General features: G+C 45.7%; 1 protein-coding gene across 1 annotated transcript in view; it reads left to right on the top strand.

The window, feature by feature from the left end:
- The first annotated feature begins 5,277 nt into the window (after window positions 1-5,277).
- The window catches only part of RCOR1 (REST corepressor 1), a 119,556-nt gene continuing 98,332 nt past the window's right edge, over window positions 5,278-26,501 (top strand). The window contains exons 1-2 of the mRNA XM_074998707.1: window positions 5,278-5,680; window positions 5,800-5,859. Of these exons, the coding sequence (XP_074854808.1) occupies window positions 5,491-5,680; window positions 5,800-5,859 (250 nt within the window). The 5' untranslated portion in view covers window positions 5,278-5,490. The remainder of the gene's footprint in view (window positions 5,681-5,799; window positions 5,860-26,501) is intronic.

Raw genomic sequence — 26,501 nt, 5'->3', positions numbered from 1 at the left:
AGTTTTGAAACTTTACTATGCCAAAGAAAAATGCTGCTGTCCTGTTTTTCTTCTTTTTTCTTTGCAGGGGGCTAGTTTGTGTTTAACCCAACACTGTATTTGCCCTTTTTTTTTTTTTTTAAATTGGTCTCTGCTGCCACCTGACTGCGTATTTCAGGTCTGAGGTGAGATGTGTAGTGGACTGGTCATTTGTAAGTCTGATGCCCATAACTTAGAGGTTCTACTCCAAGGGTGGGCAGGCCAGACATGGCCTGTGGGCCACATCTAGCCCACCAAGCCTTTTATTTCAGCATGTGGCCCACCCCTGCAGCATGGAGCAGGGCAGTGGAAAGCAGCTAACTACCTACCCTTTGGGTCTCTAGGCTGTGAGGGGGAGGTACAGGTGGGGATTTGGAGCAGTAGAGGGCTGCTAGCAGTCAGGGAAGCCTGCCTGAGAACATTGCTGGCCAGGAGCTTCCTAGGTTAGTGTTTCCTGGCTCAAGCCTTCCTCTGGCACTTCACTGTCTCCTCCACCCGACCTCTGTCTCAGTCCTGAAACACTCTCCTGCACTCCAATCCCCTACTCCAAGGTCCATTCTGCATACAACCTCCATCCCAGACCCTGCACCTCCTCCATAGTGAAGTGTGGCCCTTTGCCACCTACCAAAATCCTGGAGTGGCTCCCATCAAAAATTATTGCCCACACCTGTTCTACTCTGTGGCCGTGTCTACACTAGCCCCAAACTTCGAAATGGCCACGCAAATGGCCATTTTGAAGTTTACTAATGAAGCGCTGAAATGCATATTCAGCACTTCATTAGCATGTGGGCGGCCGCGGCACTTCAAAATTGACGCGCCTTGCCGCCGCACGGCTCGTCCCGACGGGGCTCCTTTTCGAAAGGACCCCGCCTACTTCAAAAGGAGCCCCGTCGGGACGAGCCGCACGGTGGCGAGGCACATCAATTTCGAAGTGCTGCGGCCGCTAGCATGCTAATGAAGCGCTGAATATGCATTTCAGCGCTTCATTAGTAAACTTCGAAATGGCCATTTGTGTGGCCATTTCGAAGTTTGGGGTTATTGTAGACATAGCCTGTATGTAACAGTGAGGGCTGGACTATACTAGAAAATTAGACTGACCAGGCTACACCAGTCTAGCATGTGAAAAATCCACATCCTTGAGCAACATTGTTAAGCAGATTTAAGTTCCCATGTAGGAAATGCTAGGTCAATGGAAGAATTATTCCAGCAACCTAATGCCTGCCTCTTAGGGAGGTAGATTTACCACAATGACAGGAGAGCCTCTCTTGCCCTTGCAAAACAAAAAGCAGTCAAGTAGCACTTTAAAGACTAGCAAAATAGTTTATTAGGTGAGCTTTCGTGGGACAGACCCACTTCTTCAGACCATAGCCAGACCAGAACAGACTCAATATTTAAGACACAGAGAACCAAAAACAGTAAGCAAGGAGGACAAATCAGAAAAATATAATCAAGGTGAGCAAATCAGAGAGTGGAGGGCTGGGGGGGAAGATCAAGAATTAGACTGAGCCAAGTATGCAGACAAGCCCCTATAGTGACTCAGAAAGTTCCCATCACGAACTTTCTGAGTCACTATAGGGGCTTGTCTGCATACTTGGCTCAGTCTAATTCTTGATCTTCCCCCCCAGCCCTCCACTCTCTGATTTGCTCACCTTGATTATCTTTTTCTGATTTGTCCTCCTTGCTTACTGTTTTTGGTTCTCTGTGTCTTAAATATTGAGTCTGTTCTGGTCTGGCTATGGTCTGAAGAAGTGGGTCTGTCCCACGAAAGCTCACCTAATAAACTATTTTGCTAGTCTTTAAAGTGCTACTTGACTGCATTTTGTTTTGATAGTGTATAGACTAGCATGGCTTACTCTCTGTTACTATTCTTGCCCTTGCAGTGAGCCAAGTTTCCAGTAAGCAGTGCAGCTGCCTATTTAGCATCATGCAGGTGCTCAAGGACCCCACCAAGGGACTTACTGTAGCCAGGGAAGGGCCATCCCTCCACCATCCCCACCTAGCCTGTCCTCCACCCTGACTGAGGGAGGAACGGCCTGAACCTGGCACCTGTCCTGGCCAGAACTCAGGTACAGATGGGCTGATGAGGTCCAGGGTCCTGCCATGGCCTGGCAGTCCAGCCCAGAGCCAGGGATGGTGCCATGGTCTGCCATGGGTGAGGCACCCCTCCCCCTCCTCCAACCCACCCCTCCCTTGCTGCAGCTGGGGTGGTGCAGGCAATTCAGCCTGGACTCAGCCATGGTGCCAGGATCTGCCACAGCTGTGACAACCCTCCCCAGCTCCAACCCAGTCTCATCTGGAACCTGTGAGAGGAAGGGTGCCTATCCTGTGTCTCTGGCTCCAAAGATCCCAACGTAGGGATAGGTGCCTTTCCCTCCCAAACCAGGTTTTGCTATAAGGAGAGAAAGCTGGGGGAAGTCCTCTGTTCTAATAACCCCTGAGGACCTTCCCATAGGTGACAGGTGGGGGGATGCATAGGGGGCCATAGTATGCCTAGCATTGCCCCCCTGCCACTCACCATCTGTGCTATGCCGCTTCCAATGAATGCAGGTCAGTCTCTAACACCTCTGGAGAGGCATAGCCCCAGAGCAAGCATGCTCGTGCTCTTCTCAGGTGGCACCACTCCAGTGGAGTGGGAGAGACTGCCATGCACTCAACAGAAGCAGTGTGATGCTTCTGCAGGAAGAGGCAGGTGGGGTGGAGCAGGGGCAGGAGGGGATGGTCAAGGCTGGGGAGAGGGTGGGACAGGAACACATGGCCCTCCTGGAATTGCTGCACCAGTCGTCACTGGACCCTCCTTTATTCCCAAACCCCCTCAACTCAGCCCCACTCAATAGCCTATGCCCCCAGCAGGACTCCTCACACCCCTGCACCTTAACCTTCTGTCCCAGCCCTAGCCCTTCATCCATGGCCCCACCCCTGAGCCCTCACCTCCCTGCATCCCCAGCCTCTGCACCCGGCCTGTGCTCCTTCCCACATTCACAATCTCTTGACACTTCCATATTGATGCACAAAAAATTCATTTTACTCAGGGATTGGAAAAATTAGAGGGAACACAGGCAATACGTGCATACACCAACACACTACAATCATTACTGCTGTAGCGTTTTATGTAGCCTAGACATAACTTGAATATATGTGCTGGAGATGCATATAGATAAGAGGATGTTATTATGAAGGATGTTGATGTATATGTCACAGGGACTGGTTTACATATTTCTGTATGTGGTTTCAAGGGAGAAAGTACAGTGATGAAAAATAAACAGGACCCTCTTTGATGAGATAAGCATGTATGTTAGAAGTAAAATCCTTTTGAGGTTGTTTAAATGGGGACAATCCAGCCTGGTCTACTCAGGAAATTAGGTTGGTATAACTATACTAGGCAGAGGCATGAAAAAGCCACGCTGCCTAACTATGGCATCACTGCATTTATCTAAATCTCTGCATAAACAGCACTATGTTGATGGAAAGTATGTCACTGTACGGTGTTAAATAGTAACAGAGAGGAAGCCGTGCTAGTCTACACACTATCAAAACAAAAAGCACTCAAGTAGCACTTTAAAGACTAGCAAAATAGTTTATTAGGTGAGCTTTCGTGGGACAGAACCACTTCTTCTGGTCTAAAGAAGCAGGTCTGTCCCACGAAAGCTCACCTAATAAACTATTTTGCTAGTCTTTAAAGGGTTACTTGACTGCTTTTTGTACTGTGTTAAGTGTAGGCAACTCTTCAGGAAAATTATTCCAAATTAACTTTTAGACTTCTGTATTAAATGTCTTTGTGGACATATTCAGAATTAAATTGGCCTGAATTCAAATTAAGTAAACCTACTTAAATTCTGAATGAGCATCCACACAGAGGTTTTAATGTGGTTTAGTAATCCACTTTAAAAATTAATGTGGATTCACAGTCTCAAGTTCCCCTATGTAGACAAGCCCTTAAACCAGGAGTGAGCAAAACTGTTATGTTCAGACCCACTTTTTGTGCAAGCAACATAATTCAAACTGATAGGAAAAATACCCTCCAAAACCATACCTTTTGGCACGTTTAATAGAACAAGTCTGTAGAATGTAAAAACTTGGTATCTGTGATTACAGACATACAAACAGTAACATAGCTCAACATTTGTAATGAGCTAGATGAGCCTGAGACCCAGCAGCAGATCCTGCTGTGGCACCCTTAGGATATTTCACGTCCCGCCCACTTAAGCTACCCCCATTTGGCTGGTGTCATTCCGAATCCAGCTGGCCCTAATTTGGTTTAGTTTAATTCACTTGGCAAGAACTTTTCACAGTCCGGCTCAGCACACCTATGTGGCTAAAGGGGGAAACCTGGCCAGAGTAAGGCAGAGCAAGCAATAAACCAGTAAGCCAGGTCCTTTTTTAACACCTCCCCCCCCACAATCCACTCTGTCTTGATCCGCACACTCTCTCTTCCCTCGGCTTTAACCGAGAGACGAGGTGTGACTGGAGACGGTCCAGCTGGCCGAGATGTCCCCAGCTCCCTGCTAGAAGGAGGCTCCCCCGCTTTGGAAGGGGCCTGCGCCGGAGCGCGCGTTCCCAGGGCACGTGGACACCCTCCCTCCGGCTCTCGCTTGGTTCCCTGCTGAACTCCGCCGGGCGCTGTAGGCGGGGGCCGCCCGCGGCGCGGATGCCGGGGGGACTAGCGGCGGCCGCGCTGCCCCTCAGTCCTGACGGCAGCGCCCTCCCCTCACGCGGGCTGGCAACTCCTCCAACTCCCGCAATCCCAAGGACATTCGCTCCGCTCGGCACTAGCGGGGCGCGGGCGGGCGACCCCAGCCTGGGCAGGACCCCCAGGCCGGCCCCACTTCGGAGCAATTACTTTCTCTCTTTGTAGGACGATTCCATTCAAACTGAGCGGCGTGTGCTGCGTAACCTTCCGCCAAGCGGAGGAAAATAGTCCCCGGCCCCTGTGCGGAGGGCCGAGCAGCAGCTTTGCCGCCGGGACTCCTCCAGTCCCTTCCCCCACGCCCCCCGTGAGAAGGACGCGTCCCTGGGCCCGCGGCGTGGACGCTCCCCCGCTCCCTCGGTAGGGGCTGTTTCCCTGGGCGTAGAGATTGCCAAACCCCACCACGTACGGCGGGCGCCGATACGCCTCCACCTAACCTAACAAACGGAAGCGCCGGGCCGGCTTGATGGACGGGGAGGGGCGGCCAATGGCAGCGGCACCTGCCTCCCAAAATGTGGGGGCCGCCAATGGGCGCGGAGGGGGAGGCCGGGCCGCGGGCAGGCAGCAGCGCAGGTTGACGAGCGTCCCAGTGCGGGGCAGTGCAGCGCTGGGATGAACCTCAAAGTTCTGGTCCTCGCCGGGCAGCGGCTGTAACGCGCCCGCGGAACGCGCCCCCCCCGCCCCGCGCTCGGCCATCGCCGCCTCTACCCCTCTCGGCGCCTGCGCCCCACCTCGGCTGTCTTCTGCCCCGGCGCCCCAAGTTAACTCTGCGCCCCCTCCCCCCCCGCATGCCAGCCATGATCGAGAAGGGCCCGGAGGTCTCGGGGAAAAGGCGAGGTAGAAATAACAACGCCGCCGCCGCTGCCCATAATAATGGGAATAATAAAAGTTTGGCCGCGGCCGCCGCGCCCAATGGGAATAGCAGCAGCAACTCCTGGGAAGAGGGCAGCTCGGGCTCCTCCAGCGATGAAGAACACGGTAAGTGAGCGGGAGGGAGCATCTGACTTACCCCGGGGTTGGCTCCCCACGAGCGGCTCTCCCCAGCCGCCCCGTGGGGTGCGTTCTTTGTAACCCCGACTCTCTCTCTGCCCCCGCAGCAGGAGGAGGCATGAGGGTGGGCGCCCAGTACCAAGCCGTGGTTCCTGATTTCGATCCGGGTGAGTTGTTTTGTCTCCGAAAGGATTCGGCACCATTGTGTGTGTGTGTGGGGGGGGGGCTAGCAGCCTTACTCTCTGTGTGTGTGTGGGGGGGGGGGCTAGGAGCTTCACTCTGTGTGTGTGTGTGTGGGGGGTAGGAGCTCACAACACAGCTACTTTTTTGCTACTCTGTGTGTGAGAACGAGAGAGAGATTAAGGGGAGGGGTAGGAGCCTTACTCTGTGTGTGGGTGGGGGGCTACGAGCCTCACGCTGTGTGTGTGGCTCTGGCTGGAGCTGTGACATCCTGCCTTGGGGAGTTAGGGGTGGGATTGATCAGCTGGCCATCAGACAGTTTCATTGGGGGCAGGGCTGCATAGGTGACTTGGTGGCATTGGATTCCCAGTAATTTAAAAAGGGAGGTGGGGGTGGGGGAATCAACAACTTTTGTGTATGTGTTCACTCTGCCGTCCAAGGAAGGAACAGGAACTAGGGGGCAACGGGGAGGAGAAACGTGCCTCTATCGTGGGGGAGGGGGAAGAGAGATCTTTCCTTTTCCATAAAATAGAACCAAAATTCTACCCCTTGATCCGTTTGTGTTCCTCCCCCAGGGAAATATGAATATCTTACTCTATGGCTCGGAAAAGCCAGGGATTAGCCGCGCTACTTTCTCTCCCCCTCCCCCTTTTTCCTCTCTTTCTTCAGGTGTGGTTAGTTTCATATTCACAATGGTCGGGTTGGGATCTGTCTCTTTAAGAGAGTAGCATGGCATTAATTAAAAGGACTTTCATCACATTCTCTGGCACCAATATCAGATCGAATCCTGTAGTGGGTTTTCTTTTTCCCTCCCCCCAGCACTTTAAAAATACACGGATACACCTTTTTTCCCCCCTCCCCCCTCACGTCAGGAGACATTCAGGGCTGGAGAAGAACAACGATCCTCTTCCATCCACCCCCCAAACGGTTAATAAAAGAAGTCTAGATGATTTCCAGAGGGCGCTTTGCGAACGAAGAGAAAAGCAGGGAAGCTGATTTGGCTGGGAGAGACGTAAATGGCAGTTAAATTTCCGCTCCCCCTCCACACGACGTGTGTGTTTGTGGGTCCAACCAGAAGGATAGAAATAAAAGAAGGCAAAGTCACAAATGCCTGTTCCTCTTTTTGAAATGCATTCAGATATGGCTGTTTTAGACAAAGTAACGTGGCTGTGGGTTTTTTAAATTCCTTAAAAAGAACCAGTTGGCTGCCAAAATGTTCCACATTCCATCTTTTCTGCTGCAGCTCTTTGTAAGCTAATTTAAAGTGGTATGAGAGCAAATTGTGAGCAAACAAAGGAATTGTAGTTTTACTGGAAGGCATGCGATTCAAACAGTTTTAGTATAGGATTTGTTTGCAGTTGTGTGTGTAAAGGTAGGCAGACTGTTGACTTCGTTATTTTTAAATGTGGTGTTTTTAATTGCTCTTTTATAACTGTAGGTTAAAGTTAGTGAAAACCCTTCTGTTGTCTGGAGGTCTTAACATTTGGAGTTACTTCTTTCATTTTGTGAACATAAATGAATCCTCTGTATCTCTCTTCCTAAAAGAACAAAACCCACGATCTGAAAATAATAGTTCGTTTCTCAGAACGAACAAGAGAGCAATCTCTGCTCTTAATTGACTTAATAGAATAATCTAATTTCAGAAGTATAAGTATATATTTTTGAGCTCCTCAGTGCAGAGGAGGAGGTATGGGTGGCTTTTGTATTTAATTGAATAGGTTGGGTTTTTCCTTTTCTCTAATTAAAAAAAAAACAAAAGCCAAAAAGCCTACTGATTTATGGAAACTGCAACAACTTGTATAATTATTTACAGAGTTTAGTTGTATTGCCTGTCCTGTTCTGTTCTGTTCCTGGGTAAAAATTTCTCCTTGGCTCTTTTGACAGAATAGGATACAAGTGTCTGCATGTGAGAGCTCTTTTTTTGGATTAACCACTGGGCCTACAGGGTACAGTTGACCCTTTTCAAACACAATGTTGCTGTAACATACATGGGTCCTACTGGCTTTTACCCAAGTGTTGAAACAATACTTCTTGGTTTTCATTGACCTTGTAAATCAATTTTCTATTTTACTCAATTTCTCTACTAAAGTAACTCCTTTTCTTACTCCTATAACTGAACTGGATGCATTCATTTTGTTCTAGCTTTAGCTAATGTGGTAGAGATGTACCTATGAAATAGTTATTGCATTTTTTAACTGACTCGCCTTTCTTCCCAGGGGGTGGGAAGTGTATGACATAGTTGGAAAAAGTAAATTTAATTTGCACAATTTCTGTGTCAGTTCAGACCGAGTAAACAATATAGCCCTTAATCCGTAATGGCCCAATATAAAGTAAATAAGCAGACTTTAATTAATGTCATTGGATTTTGGATTGGGGCCTTATTGTTCAATTAGTTTTTAGACTTAACCAAGAGTTTAGTGTCTATTCACCTTTACCTTTATACTTACGTAGATTGGACAGACCAAAGCTAAATGCTATCAAACTACCTCATAGACTTGTAATTTAAACATCGTTCCCAAAACATTTTTCTCTGTTCCTATTCAGTTTATTTTTAAATAGTACACATTGCTAAATAACAGTGTTTCTGCAATATGATGTCAATAAAACTTGACCTTTCCACAGAAAGTGTAAATTTTGGCTATTTAGAGTCTATTTCTTAACACTAAACAATTGGTTAGTTATAGAATTTAGTATCCTAGAGCTTTTTTTATAGCACAGTGTTTTAATAGTGCACTAAAAACTATAGGTTTGGTTTATGAAACATTCCAGTCTTAGTAACAAAAAAGGATCATAAAGCCTGCTGGTTCTTTGGTACAAATCTATGGTGTAAACAGTGTTCCCTTAACTCTTGGAAAACTGCATCCAGTGTAAACTGTATGTGTACTAGGGATCTGCACTATTGTGGCTGTACTAGCTGAAATCCAGTATAGACAAAACTCTTGCACCCTGGCCATGATCTCAGAATAGGGCCCCTAAATGCTGTCTGCTACCTTTCAGCATTAAAGTTAAATGTGCCTTTGGTATTTAAACATATTGATTACGGTTTCTTATGGTATCTTCTAAAGACCAACCAAGGATGGGGCCCTGTTTTGCTACTAGACAGCATACACCCTCCCTGGTCTGAACACTTAAAATTTAAATTGGTATAAGTAGCAAGTCATGTCAGTCCAGTATGTGTTGTGTGTGTGTGTGTGTGTGTGTGTGTGTGTATAAAAATATAATGTATGTGTGAGGCAGGTATAGCAAAGAATAAAGTAGTAGGAAGGAGTTTCAAAACTACATTCTGCAAAATAAAGTGAAGTCTAGCAAGACAATAACAAGATAGATCAGAGCAAACAGGCAATGAATACTACACAACATAAAATCAAGAATAAGGTCTTAATTGTCTGTATTTACAATGACAAACTATTGAACAGGATAAAAATAAAGCTCCTGAAAAGGGCATAGAGGATCTTTTGGCTAATCACAAGGATAGAAAGGACTGCATGGGTCATCTAGTCCAACCTTCTATGATAGGATAGAGGCTTTTAATAGTACTAGGAAAAATACTACACTAGAATATATAATATGTAATTTTTTTGATTCCTGTTGGAGCCACCTTCTCTTCTCCCCTCCCCTTCCTGATTTTCTTCTGAGTTAAAATGACCTTCTGGATGGTCTTAACATTCTTTAAAATTATAATGGCTAAAACTGAATGTGGCAAGGGTCTGATAATGGTTTATGTGATTCTTGAAAGCCCAAGGACATGCACCTGCAAATATTTAAGTGCATGTGGAAGAATAGTTGTTACTTTGTAGCTGCTTGATTTCGTGGATTTGGCCTTGGCAGTAAGGACATTCCTGCAAATCTGCCGATTTCCATGGACCATTTTTGTGGATTAGACGCAGGTATAAATTTTGTAGCTGCCTAAGCCTCTATGGACTAGGTCACATAGGCACAGTTTTCTATTATTTCTTAAATTAATACTGGTCTCTTCCCCTTTCTCATCCTACCTTCTGGTTGCCCCAAAATAAAAGCTACTGTACTGCAAATACATTTTGCTTTGGTAAACCTGGTCTTGGTATGTGGATGCAGCACTTACTTTTATTGTCTTACATAGAAAAGTAAGTTTTAATTGTTAATTTTTGCTGTTTGGCCTGTAGTTAATGAATGCATCATGGAAAAGCTGTTCCTCCTCCTCCTCCTCCACCATCATCTCTAATAAAGAGAAAGATTTGTAAGTCAAATGTTTGACTGTTAGCTGACAAGTATAGTTTGCTAGAGCTATCAATAGGCCAGCGTATATTATTAGCTGTCCATTTGAGAAACTGGGGTTTTAAAAAAAAAAAAAAAAAAGCTGTGTGTACTTGTCCATTAATGGAAAAACTTAGTGAAAGGGAATGTTATGTGTCCCAAGGAGGAATAGAAATCCATTTTTGGGTGGGGTGGTGGTGGGAGTGGGGGAGAAAAGTACTGAGCCAGGACTGGTGGCTGTAAAACTTGGCCACACCCATGATAAGTGGATATCCAGCTAACTAAAATCATGCTGAATTATGGACGTTTCTGGACGAGAGAGTGCAGGATTAGAGAGGCTCAGTGTGTCACAAAACCTATGTATGCTATTTGGTCCTCTTAGCTTTCTGTTTGTTCATCTTGTGTGTGTTTTGAAGTACTGTAAATATAAAATGGGACTTAGTATGTCTGTCTCTTTTTCATGGCTGATAAACCTAAATCTGATTTTTAAAGTTCAGTTACTTGGAATAGCATTATATAACTTCATCACAAGAACAGCTTGTTCTAAATCTATAAATGCAGAGAAATTAAATGAATTGCACAGGAGAAAGCTGCACTACAGCAATGAGAAGGAGCTAAGTACCTTTAATCTTGGTTACAGCAGTACAAGTGTGAGTGTACCTTCTGACATTATGTCCAGACATCTTTGGAGACAATCCCCCTGTTTTCTTCCTCGTGGAAGTGTACTCCTGACAAATGGCTGGCTAATCCAGAGGCTGCCCTCATTCATTCACATTTGTGTTGGAGTTCTGAGGGAGGAGCCATTTGTGGGTTGCTTACACCAGAGCTGGCTTCCCCTGGTCTTTTGCCTGCTGTGCTATTAAAAATGAGTAAATCAACAGTGCTCTGGATTTAGGGAAGCCTTCCTCTCAAGGGAGGAGTTACAACAGCACCCTAGAAGAATCTGGATCCAGGGATGCAGAAGTTGACATCTCCTGACAGTAAGCAGTTTCTGCCACTGGAAGTCTGGGAATGTACTCCACTTCAGTCATGTACTAGGAACTGCCACATAAATACGCGAGTGCTTTCTGCCTCTCCTGGATAGCCAAGTCCCTGCTATTTTGCTGGCAGCTGAATTGATTTTATGTAAAGCTTTGAGAGACTGGGCCCATCCACTCTAGGATACCCAGGTCATACTGCCCCTAATACGTTCGGTCCCAGTAACTCTCAGAAGTTGTGGGACCAGGCCCGGGTAGGGAGATGCTTGGCTTAGCTCCCTGTCAGTTGGACACTAGTCATCTAGCAGGGGTCAGAGTGAGATGTTTAATGAGCTAGGTAAGAGGTGGGTGAATTATGGTCCTAGGGCTGGATCGGGCCTGCTATGATATTGTGGGCAACCAAGGCCCTGTGGCCCACTGGAACCATCAGGCAGGTGTCCTGCCTGCCTCTGCCCCACCCCCTGCTGCACGTGCCTGCATGTCAGTGTGTGCACCTCTGTGCAGCATGCCCCAAGGGGACATGAGTGTCCATGCTGCCACCGCCCCAGCGCAATCCTCATAGCTTCTGTTGGCCACACCAGCTAATGGGAGCTGCCTGTGCCAAGCTTGCAGGTGTGTGCAGCATGTGAAGACCTTCCCTCTCCTGCACCTCCCTACCCTGTGGGATGTGGTGTAGGGATACACACACTGGTCTCTGTAACTGGGTGCTTTGAGTGGGGGGAGGGGGGGGCGTGGCAAGCAGAGAGCATGCCTGAGGGTCTCGCTGGGCTTCTGGCTTCTGGCTGCATAGGGCAAGTGCCTTCTCTCCAGAGCTTACACGTGGCATCCCCTCCTACTGCCAGACTTGCTGCCGCTGGTCACAACTGCCTCCTAGACCCTGCATCCTGCCTTATACCCTTCTCCCAGGTCAGAATTTTCTCCTTCACCTAAGTTCCCTCCCAGATGATACATCCTCTCTGTATCCTAGTTCCCTTCCCTGAGATCCTTCCTGTACCTACCCTCCATCCCAGACCCCACACCTTCTCCATTAACATCATAGAAAAGTGCAGCTCCAGACCACCTACCATCAAATTATTACCCACCCCTAAATGGTTCACCTTGTTTCTCTTGATATAGCTTCCTTTGCTTGAGGCCCAAAGATTCTGCCCTTCAGTAGACTCCCCTTTTCTCCCCCAAGTGAAGTCAACTTAGTAGCTTTCTAGCTTCATGGGTGACAGTCAGGTTAGGTAGCTTGACTTGTAGAGGAGAATGGGAGTTTGTCACCCAAACTGGAGCTCTCAGTAGTACTGCCAAATCTTGGCTTTAACCAGCACTTCAGTATTGAAATTTCTGTCAAATATGTGTGGAAAATTGAGGTGACAATAGCTTTTATTCTGATATTCTGTGGCAGAAGGGCAGTGCTACGTCATTCAGCCCTTCCGGTACCCATCTCCCTGCCACTTTGTTCCTCAAGGTTTAATCAGTGCCCTATGGCCCCTTTCTGCCAGCTGAGCTGCAAAGCAGCTATAAGCTTCTCCTGTGCCGCCGCCTCCTCCCCCCCACCACCATAAAGAAGCCAACAAGAAACCAGGAGTTTCAGCAAGAAGCCCATTGGAGATGGGAGGAGAGGCTGTGGCTGTTGGTTTTTTCTGTATCCTAGGTGTTTATATCCTGGTTGCTTCAAGGCCCTTAGGCATTGTGGTTGGGTACAAGCTAGGGTATCTCTCAAGGCTGAACTCATATCAGCAATCTCGGAAGAGGAGATGTAAGCTCCTTCCTGAGCTCCTGTGCTGGCCTCTGTATCAGCACACAGATGAACCTTGCTTCATGTCTATGTCTCCCTTTGTAGCACTTGTGCTATGGGAGTAGATTGGGACTGGATTGGCTGGTTCTGTACTGAGTAAGGCTGGAGATGACTGCAGAGGTTTGTATTTTAGCCAAAGACAGTGCTTTTTAAGCCTGATTGTGGAAGAGGGTGGGGTGGGATGACATGATATGCAAGTTCAGGTATTTGTAGCATCTGAAATTGCACCCCTTACAGACTCGGTAAGAATGCATTTTTGCTTTGGTTTGCAAGACTGTCTTCAATGTTGTGTGGCTCTGTCTTCTGTCATTCTGGTTACTTTCTTACAGAGCCACAGGTGCTCGCTGGGATGGCATGTCAAGGGATGGTCTCAAACTATCTGCTGTTAAATGGCATGAAGAACATCACTTTAAAACCCAATGCTATAATAAACATACAAATGTCAGTGTGGCCAGAGCCTCTGGTTTCTTTCTCTTGTGGCCCATGCAATATTTGCATGATAAACTTGTCATTGGCCTGTTTTTGATGTGTGTTTAAGAGTGTGACTGACTGACAGTTACGAAAAGTGGATTGTTTGTTTGTTCTAGCTGGTCTACCACTTTTTTTTAGTTGCTCTTAACATTTTTGTTTTTCAGCCTCGCTTAGTTTTGTGACTTGGCCAAGCCAAAGGCTTAAAGCTCCCTGTGATTAGTTCTCATTATTAGCTCAGAAATCTTGCGTCTGATCAAGGTGCACTGTGCATTGCACTTATGGTAGGCTCTAGTCGTGTCACTTTCAGATTATTGTAACTAGATGTGGTTAGTAAAATACTGCACACTTGAAGTAAACTTTAAATGTTTATATTTGGTTTCTGGACAGATGCTAGGTAATGACATCTGAGGCAGCTGGTGCTCTGGAAACCTGGATTAGTTTAATTTTTAGTAATGTTCCTTATTTGTGATACTATAACACAGGTTTTCATGGTGCTTTACAGTTATAAAATAAGACTCATTCAAATTGTTGAATGGCCTTTATTGCAATGTAGAGTGCCAGGCTACTTCAGTTGACCTGGAACAAGGAACCCAGTTGTGAAAGCAGAACTCAATTTTGACTGATCAACTTGTGAAATCTTTACCAATTTGCAGATTTAGTGCTTGCTTATGTTTTGAGCCTTTGTATATATAAATGAAAACAAATGGCAAACTGAGAGTCTACACTCTTAAGTATGTGTATTTTGGAAATTTAAGAAATGAACTTTTGAACTAAAATTTTGAATAACAATCACGGAAAAAGCTCTTGTACAATTTAGACTATTTACATTTTGAAAATAGCCCTTTTTTCTTATAGTTTGCTTTTGGAAACTTCCTTGCCTCTGATATCTAGAGCATAGAATGCCAGTTGTACTGAAATATGACTGATCTTGCTGCGACTAACTTTAAGTATGGTAAATTGAGAGCACCCGATTTGCTTCACTTCTGGACGAAGGTCTTGAAACTAAGTTGTCTGTCTTAACTCTTTCTGCCAAGTGTCTTCAGTGCTGCACAGCAGCTAAACTCTTTGAACGCTGCAAAAGGAAGTATTGTTAAACAGAGTTTCTTACATTGGGGGCGGAGGGAGTGGGAGCCTGCAATGGACTGTTAACATTGAATGACAAAGATCTCCTGTTCAGAGGAAGCTTGGATGTATGCTTGTCGTCTTAATATTTCATCATGGGGCTGGTCATGGTTCATTGGGAATCTGCGCTCAGGACTCTGCCGGTGCACGCACATGCGTTCAAGTGGGGTGGCAGCAGTGTGGGTAAATGCGTTGGCATCCATAGGATGCGATGGGCAAACTTTTTTTCCTGAGGGTCACATCTGGGTAGAGAAATCGTATATTGGGCTATGAATGTGGGAGAGGTTTCCAGCCAGGTGCTGTTTATTTCTGGCTGTTCAGTGGGTCAAAAGCCTACCTTGGCCTCCTTCCAGAAGTGGGTGGTATGTGTTGCAAGTGTCTCCACGTTCTGCCCTCACCTGCAGGCACTGTCTCAGCAACTTCCATTGGCGCAGCAGCTGCTGGTGAGGGCTGTATGCAGAGCTGTCTGCCCTCCGTCCCTCAAGCTATAGGGACATTCTGGCCACTGGTGGGAGTGGCACAGGGCCATGACAGGCAGGGATCCTGCCTTAGCCCTACTGTGCTGCCAGACTGGTAATCCTGAAGTCCAGATTAAAACCCCTGATAGGCCAAATGCAGACTGCAGTTGTAATTAGCCTGCCTCTGCTTCCCAGGCTCCCCCTCACAGTGGAGGGGTTTCACAGATAATGTTCCCATAAGAGAGCCTCTCAGTTTCACAGCAGAGCTTTCTAATGTAGAATCTAACAGTGGGTACACCTGTGGCATCTTTGAAGTTCTGGGAACAAGAAGAAGTCTAGTGGCACCTTATAGACTAACAGCTATTTTGGCACGAAAGCTTATGCTCCAAAATAGCTGTTAGTGTGTAAGGTGCCACAAGACTTTTTGTTGTTCTTGAAGCTACAGACTAACATGGCTACCTCTCTGATACTTGAAGTTATGCTGTCTCTAGATGTCTGGATTATGTCCATTGTTGCATAGCTCTGTGTCCGTATCCTGCAGAAAGATATCTGACCCCATTTAGACTTTGTTATAGTGATTTATGGATATTTTAAAAATCTGGATATAAATATTGACTAACATCATTTTAATGCCCCTCAAAACATTGTGATAGATATTAGACTGCAAAGACAGGCTAATGAGTAACGTGTAACTATATATAGCAATGCTGTTTATAGTAGCTCAACTATATATTGTTTACGTAAGTGGCTGGCTGGCTGGCTCCCTTTCCTCCTTGCTAGGAATAAGTCACTGCCGTTTGAAAAAGTGTGGACTATAGACTCTCAACTTGGTGGTGATGCTATAAACAGCAAAAGGCTAAGATGGGGGAATGTAGCTGGAGGGGAGCAGTTTCTCCTCTTGTTATAAGTAAAGTCAGGACTTAAAAAAACACGGCTTCATAGTTGTAACATATTTAACAGTTTTTTGTCGAAGAGATGAACTGAAATGGGGAAGTCCATTGGCTCCCCTGTTTTTCTCTTTGAGCCCTTTAGTCTCCTGGCCTATAGTCTGAATGAAGAACACACAGGTTTGGGCCCTTCATTACACTTTTTGAACTCGAAAAGGAAAAAGAATACTAACAAAGCTGTCAGACTGTGCTGTTTTCAGACAACGTTGGCGAATGGCCTTTGCTACATCTTTTGTTTAGGCTGCTAAAGGCTGTGTCAGGAGCTCTTGATGAATAGATCATGTGTCAGTTTTCAGTCATGCTGTGCAACTGTAGTTTGATCACTTTACCTTTTTATCTTTAAACTCTCCACCAAAAAATAAACTCCAGCCCACCCCAAATACTTTCAGAAGCCAGAGGGATCAGTCAGTTCTATAGACAACAAACCATTCATATTTTAGAGTCTAACATGGAATGAACAAACGTCTTACGGTGGGTGGGTGGGGGCGGCACTCTTAATCTGTGTAATTAGCAGGGCCCCTCCAACCCAACCCATCTAATGTAATCCAAACCAACAAACATTTTGGTTGTGTTCATATGGAAAAAACCCTTTTGGGATGTGTAAGGAAACATGTAGAATGCAAAAACTACATTAATCAGTATCTACATTTGAATACATGTACGTAAACACAGTGTATTATTTCAGCATTTGAATTAAATGGCAGAGCCTGAGACCCAGTACTGATTGTGCTGTGCCTCCCCTTGTGAAATTTCACCCCCACCATGAGGGCCTTCCCCCCACACTTTGGACACCCCTGCTCTGCTGGAAGGCCGTTCTGAGCAGTTTTAGGGGTGGAGAGAGGGGCTGTATCAGAAATTGCACTAGGCAGCATTCACATCTTGGTATTTTGTCTCAGAATCTTAAATGTGTCTCTAATGGGACCCCTTTCTCTGATTTGTGCAGTTGCCACTGTTCTGTTCATGACAGTAGCCATGGGAACACAAGTAAGATGATATGAGTTTATAACTTCAACTTGTTGCTAGGCAGGCTGCCTCAGTATTGGTATTAAATAGTCCTAACAACCAAAAAAACAGTGTTCTGATATTGCACATCTTCGTGTGGGAAGAGAACTTTGTTCTTCATTGGTTCTGGATTTTTTTTGTCTGATAGAAAGGAAAGGACGGGCACAAAACTGCACCTGGACAGTAGCACATGTGGCGATCTTTATGCTTAAGATGGGGAAGGGGTTGAGGGGGAGAGGATGGGTGTGACCTTGGTTAGTGACAGCATGTTAAACTTTTTAAAAACAAGGTTTCATATGATGGTGTTACATATATCTGAAACTCAAATCATGTAGTATAAAAGCTAGTACTCATGTAGCCTAAGAATTGTGCTCAGTGTTAAAAATACTTACTACTAAAACCAGCATACAGGCTAAATAAAGGTCATTGGTTCCAAATATTGAAGGGGTTAAGAAATATTTTCATTGATGTGAAAATATAAATTGACTAAGGCAAGGTAACCAGGTATACTAACTTTTTTAGCTCCAAAAGCTTCTAATTAATTTATGTGAACTCTGTTTAGTATCTTATGAAAGTTTGGGTTCAAATACATCAAACTCTTTGGAATGCCAGTTATACCACCTGGAACTCTTAAATAACCAGCATTTTAACCATAAGTAAATTTTAGTTACATTTTCCATAAGTATAATACAGTAAACGATCAATGTGTGATTTCGAGTTGCGCTTAACTTGGATTAATGTGAGTTAAGTGCGACTCAAAATCCTGCTCCCCTGCGTCTGGCTCCTGGCTTGCCACCCCTCATGTGTAGCTCCAACTCAACACCCCCCCCACCCCCGGCTCTGGTTCAGACGTCTTGTGGGCTCACCACCCCCCTGTGTAGCTCTAGCTCAAACCCCCCCCTTCCACGCCCCCCCCCCCCCCGTGTGACTCCAGCTTAACTCTCCCTGCCCAACTCGCTGCCAGGCTTAACCTCCCCAACTGCCTCCCTACACCTGGATTTACCTTTCAAAAGGAGTGCCAAGTTCTCTTACTGCTTCCCCAGCTGTAGAACATGCATTCCACTCGGGGGGGGGGCGGGAAGCTGCCTCCTGACTTAAGCAAAATTTGAGTTATGCCAGGGTGTGTGGGAATGGAGCCCTCGCATAAATTGAGGCACTGCTGTATAGTGAAAGTAAATACAAATACAGCAAATGCAGTATGTTGACAGTGTACAATACTATTGTTGTTGGTAAACAAAGCACTCTGCATACATTTTTGTTTTTTCATATCTAATCTTGTTTTTGTTTGGGCTTATGCATTGCTAGGTATCGCTCTCTATTATGCAGAATATTTGAATATCTGGCAACCTCCTGGTCCTGGGGCTGCCAGATATAAAAGAGTTTACCATATATTACGAGAAGTGGTTGGATATACGAGCCTGAACCTTTGCCCCCAAATCCCTGCCCCAGGTCACAACTGCCTCTTGTGCCCAAATGCCTTCCTAGAGCTGTACCCTTCCCAAACTCCATCGCTCTCCCTGCCCCAGCCTTGTGAGAGAGAGTTGGGGACAGGGCAGAGATGTTCAGTTTTGTGCAAATTTTTGTTTTTGAAAGTTGGCAAACCTCCTCTCCAGCATTGCATCCGTCTTGGTGAGGTTCAACTTCATCCAGGCACTGTGAGTTGCCTCTGGAACATTAGCACAGAAGCGGGCAAGATATGGCCCGCCAAGCCATTTAATCTGGCCCTCCGTCTGCCCCTGTGGCAAACAGCAGCTCAAAGCAGCTGGCTGCTCTCTGTGCTGTGGAACAGGGAGAGCTTTGCGTGCTGCCCCCGGCATCCCCTCTCTTGCATTCATATCCCCTCCTGTACCCTGCAGTCCAATCCCCTGCCCTAGGTCACAACCCCCTCAGTCACCTCAACTCTCTCTTCTTTCCTCCAAGCTCCTTTTTGCACCCTGCTTCCATCCCAGACCCCACACCTGCCCCATGGAAAAGTGTGCCCCTTAATCACTTGCCAAAATCTTGGCATGGACCTCCAGCAAAAATTGTTGTCTACCTGTGCATTAGCAGCTTGTAGCTCAAATTGCCTGAAAGAGCTCGTGGGACATGATATAGAGATCAAATAACATGAAGGAGAGACTGCAGATGAGAACTTTGGAGGCATAGGAACAGTTGTAGGAAGAATCTTCTGAATTCAACTGAGACTTTTTTTTTGAATTGCTTGGCAACTAACTTAACTTAAACTAATTTCATTCTTCCTATACTCATCCTAAGAAGCAACACTGTATGTAGCACTTGAGTGTCAGGTTGACCACTTTCCAACTTTGTGGAGCAAGTGAGGGAACTTTAAGATTCCTCTTCTTCCCCTACCCCACAAAAATCTTCCTTTTCACTCTGGCTTGAATTTTGAACAAGTCTTTCAAAAACTTTCCCAAAACCTGTTAGATATAGGTTATCTTTTAAAGTGCAAACAAATTCCTTCCAGCACCCCATACAACGATCTTTAAGTCACTAAGCCCATTTTGTCCTAGAGCTGAAGTTTCAGATGAAAAATGACTTGTGCCAAAGTTCACTGAAGTGGAAGCCACTAAGGCTGTAACTTAAAGGCTCTAGAACACTGGTTATTTGATCATTCTGGTACAGCCAGCAAATACTCGAACAATGGCTCTCAACTTTTCCATACTACTGGTACCCCTTTCAGCAGTCTTGCATATCTCAAATTTCCCCTCACTTAAATATCTTGCTGACAAAATCAGCTATAAAAAGTGTCACAGCACAATATAACTGAAAAGTTGCTTACTGTCTCACTTTCTCTGTGAAATTTTAGTTTGTCCTGGCTCCTTTAGTGCTTTTTAAAAACGTAACCTATGTTTAGGTGAGTTGATATAGAGGAAGACCTTTATGTACCCTGGTTTGAGGCCCACAGCTCTAAAATTTGCAGGCGTTCATCCAGGTACATAGATGGAGAGTTGGCAAACTTGTTTTGCTTCTATAAGCATGTTAGAAAAAGGGTGGCTCATGGTGATGTGAAAGGATGGATATAAATGTTTGGTATAAATCTCCCCTAAAACAGATTCCTAGGCTTCAAGGCCGCAAGGGATCTTTCTTGATCATCTAGTTTGACTTTCTATGCAACACAGGCTAGAGAACTTCCCACAAATAATTGAGAACATATCTTTTAGAAAAACATCCAAAATTCATTTAAAAATTCCGTGATTGAAAATTCACCACAATCCTTGCTAAACTTTTCCACTGGTTAATTACTTTCACCATTAAATATGTGCGCCTTGTTTCCAGGTTCAACTTTCTTAGCTTCAACTTTCAGCGAATGGATCATGTTATGTACCTTTCTGTGCTTGACTGAAGAGTCTGTTGTTAAATATTTGTGCCGCAGGTCAACAGTGATAGATCAATATTCCCTCTAATCTTTTCCATCCATGTGTGGGTTTTTTCCATCCATGTGCAAAAGAATTTTATTTGCACTGAGGCATATGTGAATGTGTACCACCAGTGGAAACAAAAAATTCTAGCTACAGGAGCTCTGCTAGATAGCTGGGAGGCATTGGGATCTCTTCTGAAAAGCTATGCACTTATGTGGCCAAAGGGGTGATGTACGGTGTTCCCTGTAAGCATCTTTGACTTAAACTGGCACTTGTCGAGCATCTTCTTATAAGGCAGATTTCTTAATACTGTAATCATTTTTGTGGTTCTTCTGGGGACTTTCTCCAATTTTATCAAACTTTTGTTTGAATTGTGGACTCCAGAACTGGACACAGTGTTCCAACAGTGGTTGTACCAGTGGCAAATACATGAGTATGAAAAAAATCTCTAGCTCAAGCTCAAGATGGATTGGAAAGTGGATAGAAAGCTGGTTAGATTGTTGGGTTTAATAGATTGTGATCAGTGCCTCGATGTCTGGCTGGTGATTGGAGGACTCCACATGATACCAAGGGTCATTCCTTGTGCTGGTTTTGTTCAGCATCCTTCATTAATGGCCTGGATGAGTGGATGGCTTGTACCCTTAGCAAGTGTGCGGGTGATACTAGGCTAGGGGAGAGGGAGGCATGCTGGAGGATAGCAAGAAGGTCCAGAGTGACCTAGACAAATTGGATGACTGGGCCAAGAGAAATCTGATTATTAACAAGGAGTCCTGCACTTAAGACCTAAAAATCCCAAACAGTGCTACAGGTTGGGGACTTACTGGCTAAGCAGTAGTTCTGCACAAGAGGACTTGAGCTTTACAGTGGATGAGAAGCTGGGCACGAGTCAACAATGTGCACCTGTAGCTAAGAAGGCTAATGGCATATTGGGCTGTGTTAGTAGGAGCATTGCCAGCAGATGTAGGGAAGTGATTGTTCCCCTCTATTTGACACTGGTGAGGCCACATCTGGAATACTGTGCCCAGTTCTGGGGCCCCCATTACAAGAAGGATGTGGATGTGTTGGAGAGAGTCTAGCGGAGGGCAACAAAAATAATTAAGGGGCTGGAGCACATAACTTATGAGAAGAGGTTGAGGAACTTAAACTTATTTAGTTTAGAGAAGAGAGCAGGGGAGAGGCTGTTCTAAAACTCTTTGAGTCATCTGGACCTGCTGATATTATAAGTGTCTAACTTTAGTAGGTCTCTTTTAATGTTTTCTAGAGATATTAGAGGCTAAACAGTCAAAGATACATTAATTAGGGTGCGTCTACACTAGGAACTAACTTAGAAGTTAACTTTGAAGTTAGGCACTACATCAGATTAGCCAGCAGTGTCTACACACATTTTTTCCCTTACTTGGAAGTTAGCTTCGAAGTAGGGAGCCCAACTTCGAAGTCCTTACTTAATTCCTGAAAATGGAGTAGTACCATACTTTGAACTTCAGCTTCAAAGTAGGGTGTGTGTAGATGCTCAGCTTCGAAGTTGCTTACTTCGAATTAAGCAACTTAGTTATTTTTGTAGTGTAGACACAGCCTAAGGAACATAATGAATTCGCAGCATGTCCTTTGCCTAAGTTTTATTGCAAAGGACACAGGTAGTGCATTTAATCAAAACGTTTACCCTAACAAAATAAATAAATAAAATTCTAGGACTGGCAGGATTTTTTAAACAGACAATACTTCAGTTTTAAAGTGTATATGCATTAATTTATTTTCAGTGGTAGGAAATTTGAAGTGCCAGTTTAATGACAATTGATACTGATGCAGGAAGTTCAAGCTTTATAACCATTAGAACAGAATGTGTAAACTTCCCATATCTAAATATACAAATTAAAAAAAATGCTGTTTATCTGTAAATTAGATTAAAAGGGAAATACTTTTTCTTGGTTTGTATGTAGTATAGTGAAATCATCACTTACTGATAAAATGTAATCCTTTGAGATTTGTTTAGGGTAGTGAAAAAACTGTCCTCCAGCCATAGGATTGGAATCTGCTATAACTTTTGGTGTTCTGACACTACCTGAGAAATTTTCACATCCCTCATCTTGATCTTGTGTTTAGACTACTGGGGCCTGCAGGATCACAACCAGATATGAATGCAAGACAAGGGTGTCTTTTGCTAAACACTGAATTACTAGATTATGTGGAATGTTGTTTTATCTGATTATATCCTACTCAACCGCTTGAGTATGAACTAGTGCAACTTTACCTGGAGCAAGTCTCTGTAGAACAGCACTTCAATTATCTTTGCTTAAGGCTGGGTTGGGCAATAATTTTTGATGCTGGAGTGAGCAGGAGCGCACCAAGATTTTGGTAAGTGGTAAAGGTGGTGCGAGGTCTGGGATGGAGGTTTGGTGCAGAGGGGAGATTGGGGTATGGGAGAGGGTGTGGGATCTGGGAGGGAGGTTAGGTGGAATGCAGGGTCCAGAAGTGGGTATGGGTGCAAGAGAGGATTCTAACCTGGAGGAGGAGTTGGGGGCAAGGGGTACAGGAAGGGGGCAGAGGTTTGGGATGGTGGGAGGGGCTGGGGTGCCTGAGGCAGGCTCTGGCCTGAAGGCACTTTTACCTGGGTAGCGCCTGGCCAGCAAGTTCCTTATCCAGGGTTCCTGTCTTCTAGCACCTGCACATGCTCAGAGTGGCTGCAGGGACCGTGTGTGTACTGCTGTGAACTGAATGTTGTAAGCCTAGTGGGAAGGGTACTTCACATGTTGCCTGTCCTGCAAACAGGCAGCTGCTGTTGGCTGGAAACCAGCCAGTGGGAGCTGCAGGGTTTTCCTGGGGATAGGGGCAATGTGAGAAGCCTCTTCCCATTCCCTGGGCTTACGGCATTTGCAGAGACCTGTGCCTGGGTTTTCTGAGCACTGAGTGGGTGTGGGACAGGGTGGGAGCCAGAGGAGGCTCACACGGGCCAGATCCAGCAGCATGGTGAGTCAGATGCAGCCTATGGGCCATATTTTGTCCCACCCTGGTTTAGGGGCAGAGCGAGGAGGCTGTCAGATTAAGTAGCATTGCTTGAGAAGCAGGTTCACTGGCTGTTTGGGGTGTCTGTCAGGACATTTGCATAAGAACCAATGTTTGAGTATGATGGCTATTGATATTTGTCTATAGGACTTGTATCAGTTGCCAGCCCAGAACTAGATAGTCTCTGGTGGAGGTTCATTGAAAAGGCTGGTGTTTTATTGTTTTGGATCTGGGGTTCTCACACTGTGCATGAGGACCCAGGAGCCTGTTTTAATGGTGTCGCCAGGATTACCTTAGACTTGCTGGGGCTCAGGGCCAAAGCCCAAGGCCATCAGACCTGGGTGGTGGGACTCAGGTTTCTAGTTGCTATTACTCTTATGAGAAAGTATTTAGGTATAGGCTTCCACTGGTGGTGGCTAAAGCTTGGGGCTGAAGCTCGTAAGGTTTGTCTTATGCCCAGCACTGTGGGGCCAGGGCTTCAGCGTTGTGGGGCGGGGGGGTGTTCAGGAATCAGAGATGCTGCATGAGGCCAGGAGGGAGGACTGTTTTTGTTGTCAGAAGGGGGCTGCAGTGGAATGAATTTTGGAACCCCTATCTCAGTCAGTTTTATTTTTCCTGGCTCTATTTTTTTTAAAATGGCTTTTTGCTTTAGAGGTTCATGTTTCCATAACCAGGGCTGGAAAAATATCAATGCTTAAAACCCACAGCAGGAAAAAAAGTCTGTGTTACTGCTCATGGTGTACGAGTTGCTACGGGGTGATGGTTGCTTTGCTGTCATTGTTGCTACTCTTTGCCTTGTCCTCAATGCTCTGACTGCTGCAAGAGGCCATTACTGTTACTCCAGTCCCAGTGAGTAACTCCTGCTCTCTTGCCAGAGAGTTAAACTGCCTTGATTTCTGTGTCTTTCCCTGCTTTCCCCAGGGGTCTGAATATCCGCACTGGAGGAAAAAAAAATAATTGGTCAGTCTTTTGGTTTGTTTCAACTTGGTAAAACTGAGTGACTGCGGAGGCACTGGCGCTGCTTCAGAGTTAGGAAGACAGCACTATTAATTCTTTCATGTTTGGCAGCCCATCTATGGTAAGATGAGGGCTGGAAACTGCAGCTGGTCAAAGTGTTCTGTAAACATATAACTAAAGGGGATAGGGAAGAGGTTTGTCCTCTGGTGGAAAAGGTGATGGAAAACTAGAATAGAGCTGACCCTATTTCTTGACTAATCTTCTAAAAGAGACCTTTCCTTAGCCATGCAAGTGACTTATTTTGAACACCTGGGCTACGTCTACATGTGCCCCAAACTTCGAAATGGCCATGCAAATGGCCATTTCGAAGTTTACTAATGAAGCGCTGACATGCATATTCAGCGCTTCATTAGCATGCGGGCGGCAGCGGCGCTTCGAAATTGACGAGCCTTGCCGCCGCGCGGCGCGTCCAGACGGGGCTCCTTTTCGAAAGCACGCCACCTACTTCGAAGTCCCCTTATTCCCGTGAGCTCATGGGAATAAGGGGACTTCGAAGAAGGTGGCGTCCTTTCGAAAAGGAGCCCCGTCTGGACGCGCCGCGCGGCGGCAAGGCTCGTCAATTTCGAAGCGCCGCTGCCGCCCGCATGCTAATGAAGCGCTGAATATGCATTTCAGCGCTTCATTAGTAAACTTCGAAATGGCCATTTGCATGGCCATTTCGAAGTTTGGGGCACGTGTAGACACAGCCCTGATGAACAGTGGGTTAGGGAAGAATCTCATAATCCATCTACATCTTGTAAGTCTCTCTACATTTGGGGGTGGATGTAGGAGCACAAGTCTTGCTGAAAATCAGTGAGACTGGCTCCCTTTTTAATGCTTTTGGAAAAATTCTTCTGCCTATGCCTAAAATGTGACATTAGACAGTATTTTACCCACTTCTAGTTTTCATTACTTTTCCTACAAGAGTATTAGGTATAGGCTTTCATTTGTGGTATCTAAGTTGATTTTTGTTTTATGGAGGTCTGTATACTGTCCCCTTCTGGTGGCACAACTCCATCAGCTCTCATTGGCTGCAGATTCCAGTTCCCAGCCAATGGGAGCTGTGGGAGCAGGGTGCTTGCAGCCAGAAGCTGTGTGCTGAGACTACTGCTGCCTCCACGTGTGCATAGACATGGCCCCATTGGCTGCTTCTGGAAATGTGCTGGTGGCATGGGCAGGCAGGGAGCCTGCTGAGGGCCGATTTGCAGTCAGCTGGGAGACTCGGGGATTGACCAGCTGATCCTGATTGATCAATTGGTGACCACTGCTCTAGGCCAATGGTTCCCACCTTGGGGTCCATGGAGTCCTGGTGATCTGCGAGGGTATTGCAGGGGGCTCATGGGGGCGGGGGAATTAAAAATGATCATAGCAAATAAGTATAACTTTGCAATTTAAAACTGTTTTAAGTATCTGCCAATAATGTTAGTTGCTATAAAAACTGTTATGGTTTCTACTGTCATTTAATGACATGTACATAGTGGCTAGAATTGGCTTTGAAGGTTCGTGGGTGGTTTGGGGGAGGTGATTGGGGGTCTGAAGAAGTGAAAAGGTTGGAAACCACTGCTCTAGGCCTCTCTCTAAGTGGAATCTGTAGTGTCAGTGAATGTAGACGTTGTTAGTATCCTAATGTTTCCTGCTATGTGCATGGTTGTTTTACCAAGTTTGATGTTTCAGGCTGGTTTGCTCTCCTTAAGAGTCTCTCTTGAAAAAGTTTTCTTTCCAGTGGACTCTGAAGATCTTCTGCAGGAACTTACTGTGGAATGAATTCATATTTCTTATCTTCCATAGTTGGATTAAGGACAGAGTTAATAGTTATTGAAGAATTGTTCTGTGTGTGTGTCTCCACTACTTTTCCACAACTCTTAAGTTGATGGAAATTTGCTCCTTTTCCTAATTGATGCTACAGAGGGCTGTCACTATCATTGCCAGTCTTGTTCCCTGTATAGGTAAAATGACTGACTACTACTGCTGTTTCTCTTTACTCTGGAGGTTGGTGGTGGTTTTTGGACAGAGATAGCTACAGCTTTTCTGCCCACAGGACAATCTGGGGGGCATTGCCCCAGATCCCAAGCTTGGGGGAGGAGAGAAGGGGTGTATTCAAGGGAATGTGGAAGTGCAGGACTGGGGTAGCCCAGGTGATTTAGTGGCAGGGGAGGCCTGGTACTGGTAGCAGGGATCAGGCCTGTCCCTGTGCTCCTCGGTGACTGAGTGGGGAATTAGAACCACCTGGCCCCAGCTTGCTCCACTCTGCTGGCTCCCATCGTGGCATGGGGGAAGGGGG

Source organism: Carettochelys insculpta, chromosome 6 (assembly GCF_033958435.1).
Source record: "Carettochelys insculpta isolate YL-2023 chromosome 6, ASM3395843v1, whole genome shotgun sequence".
NCBI lineage: Eukaryota > Metazoa > Chordata > Testudines > Carettochelyidae > Carettochelys > Carettochelys insculpta.
This window is presented reverse-complemented; position numbering and strand designations above follow the sequence as displayed.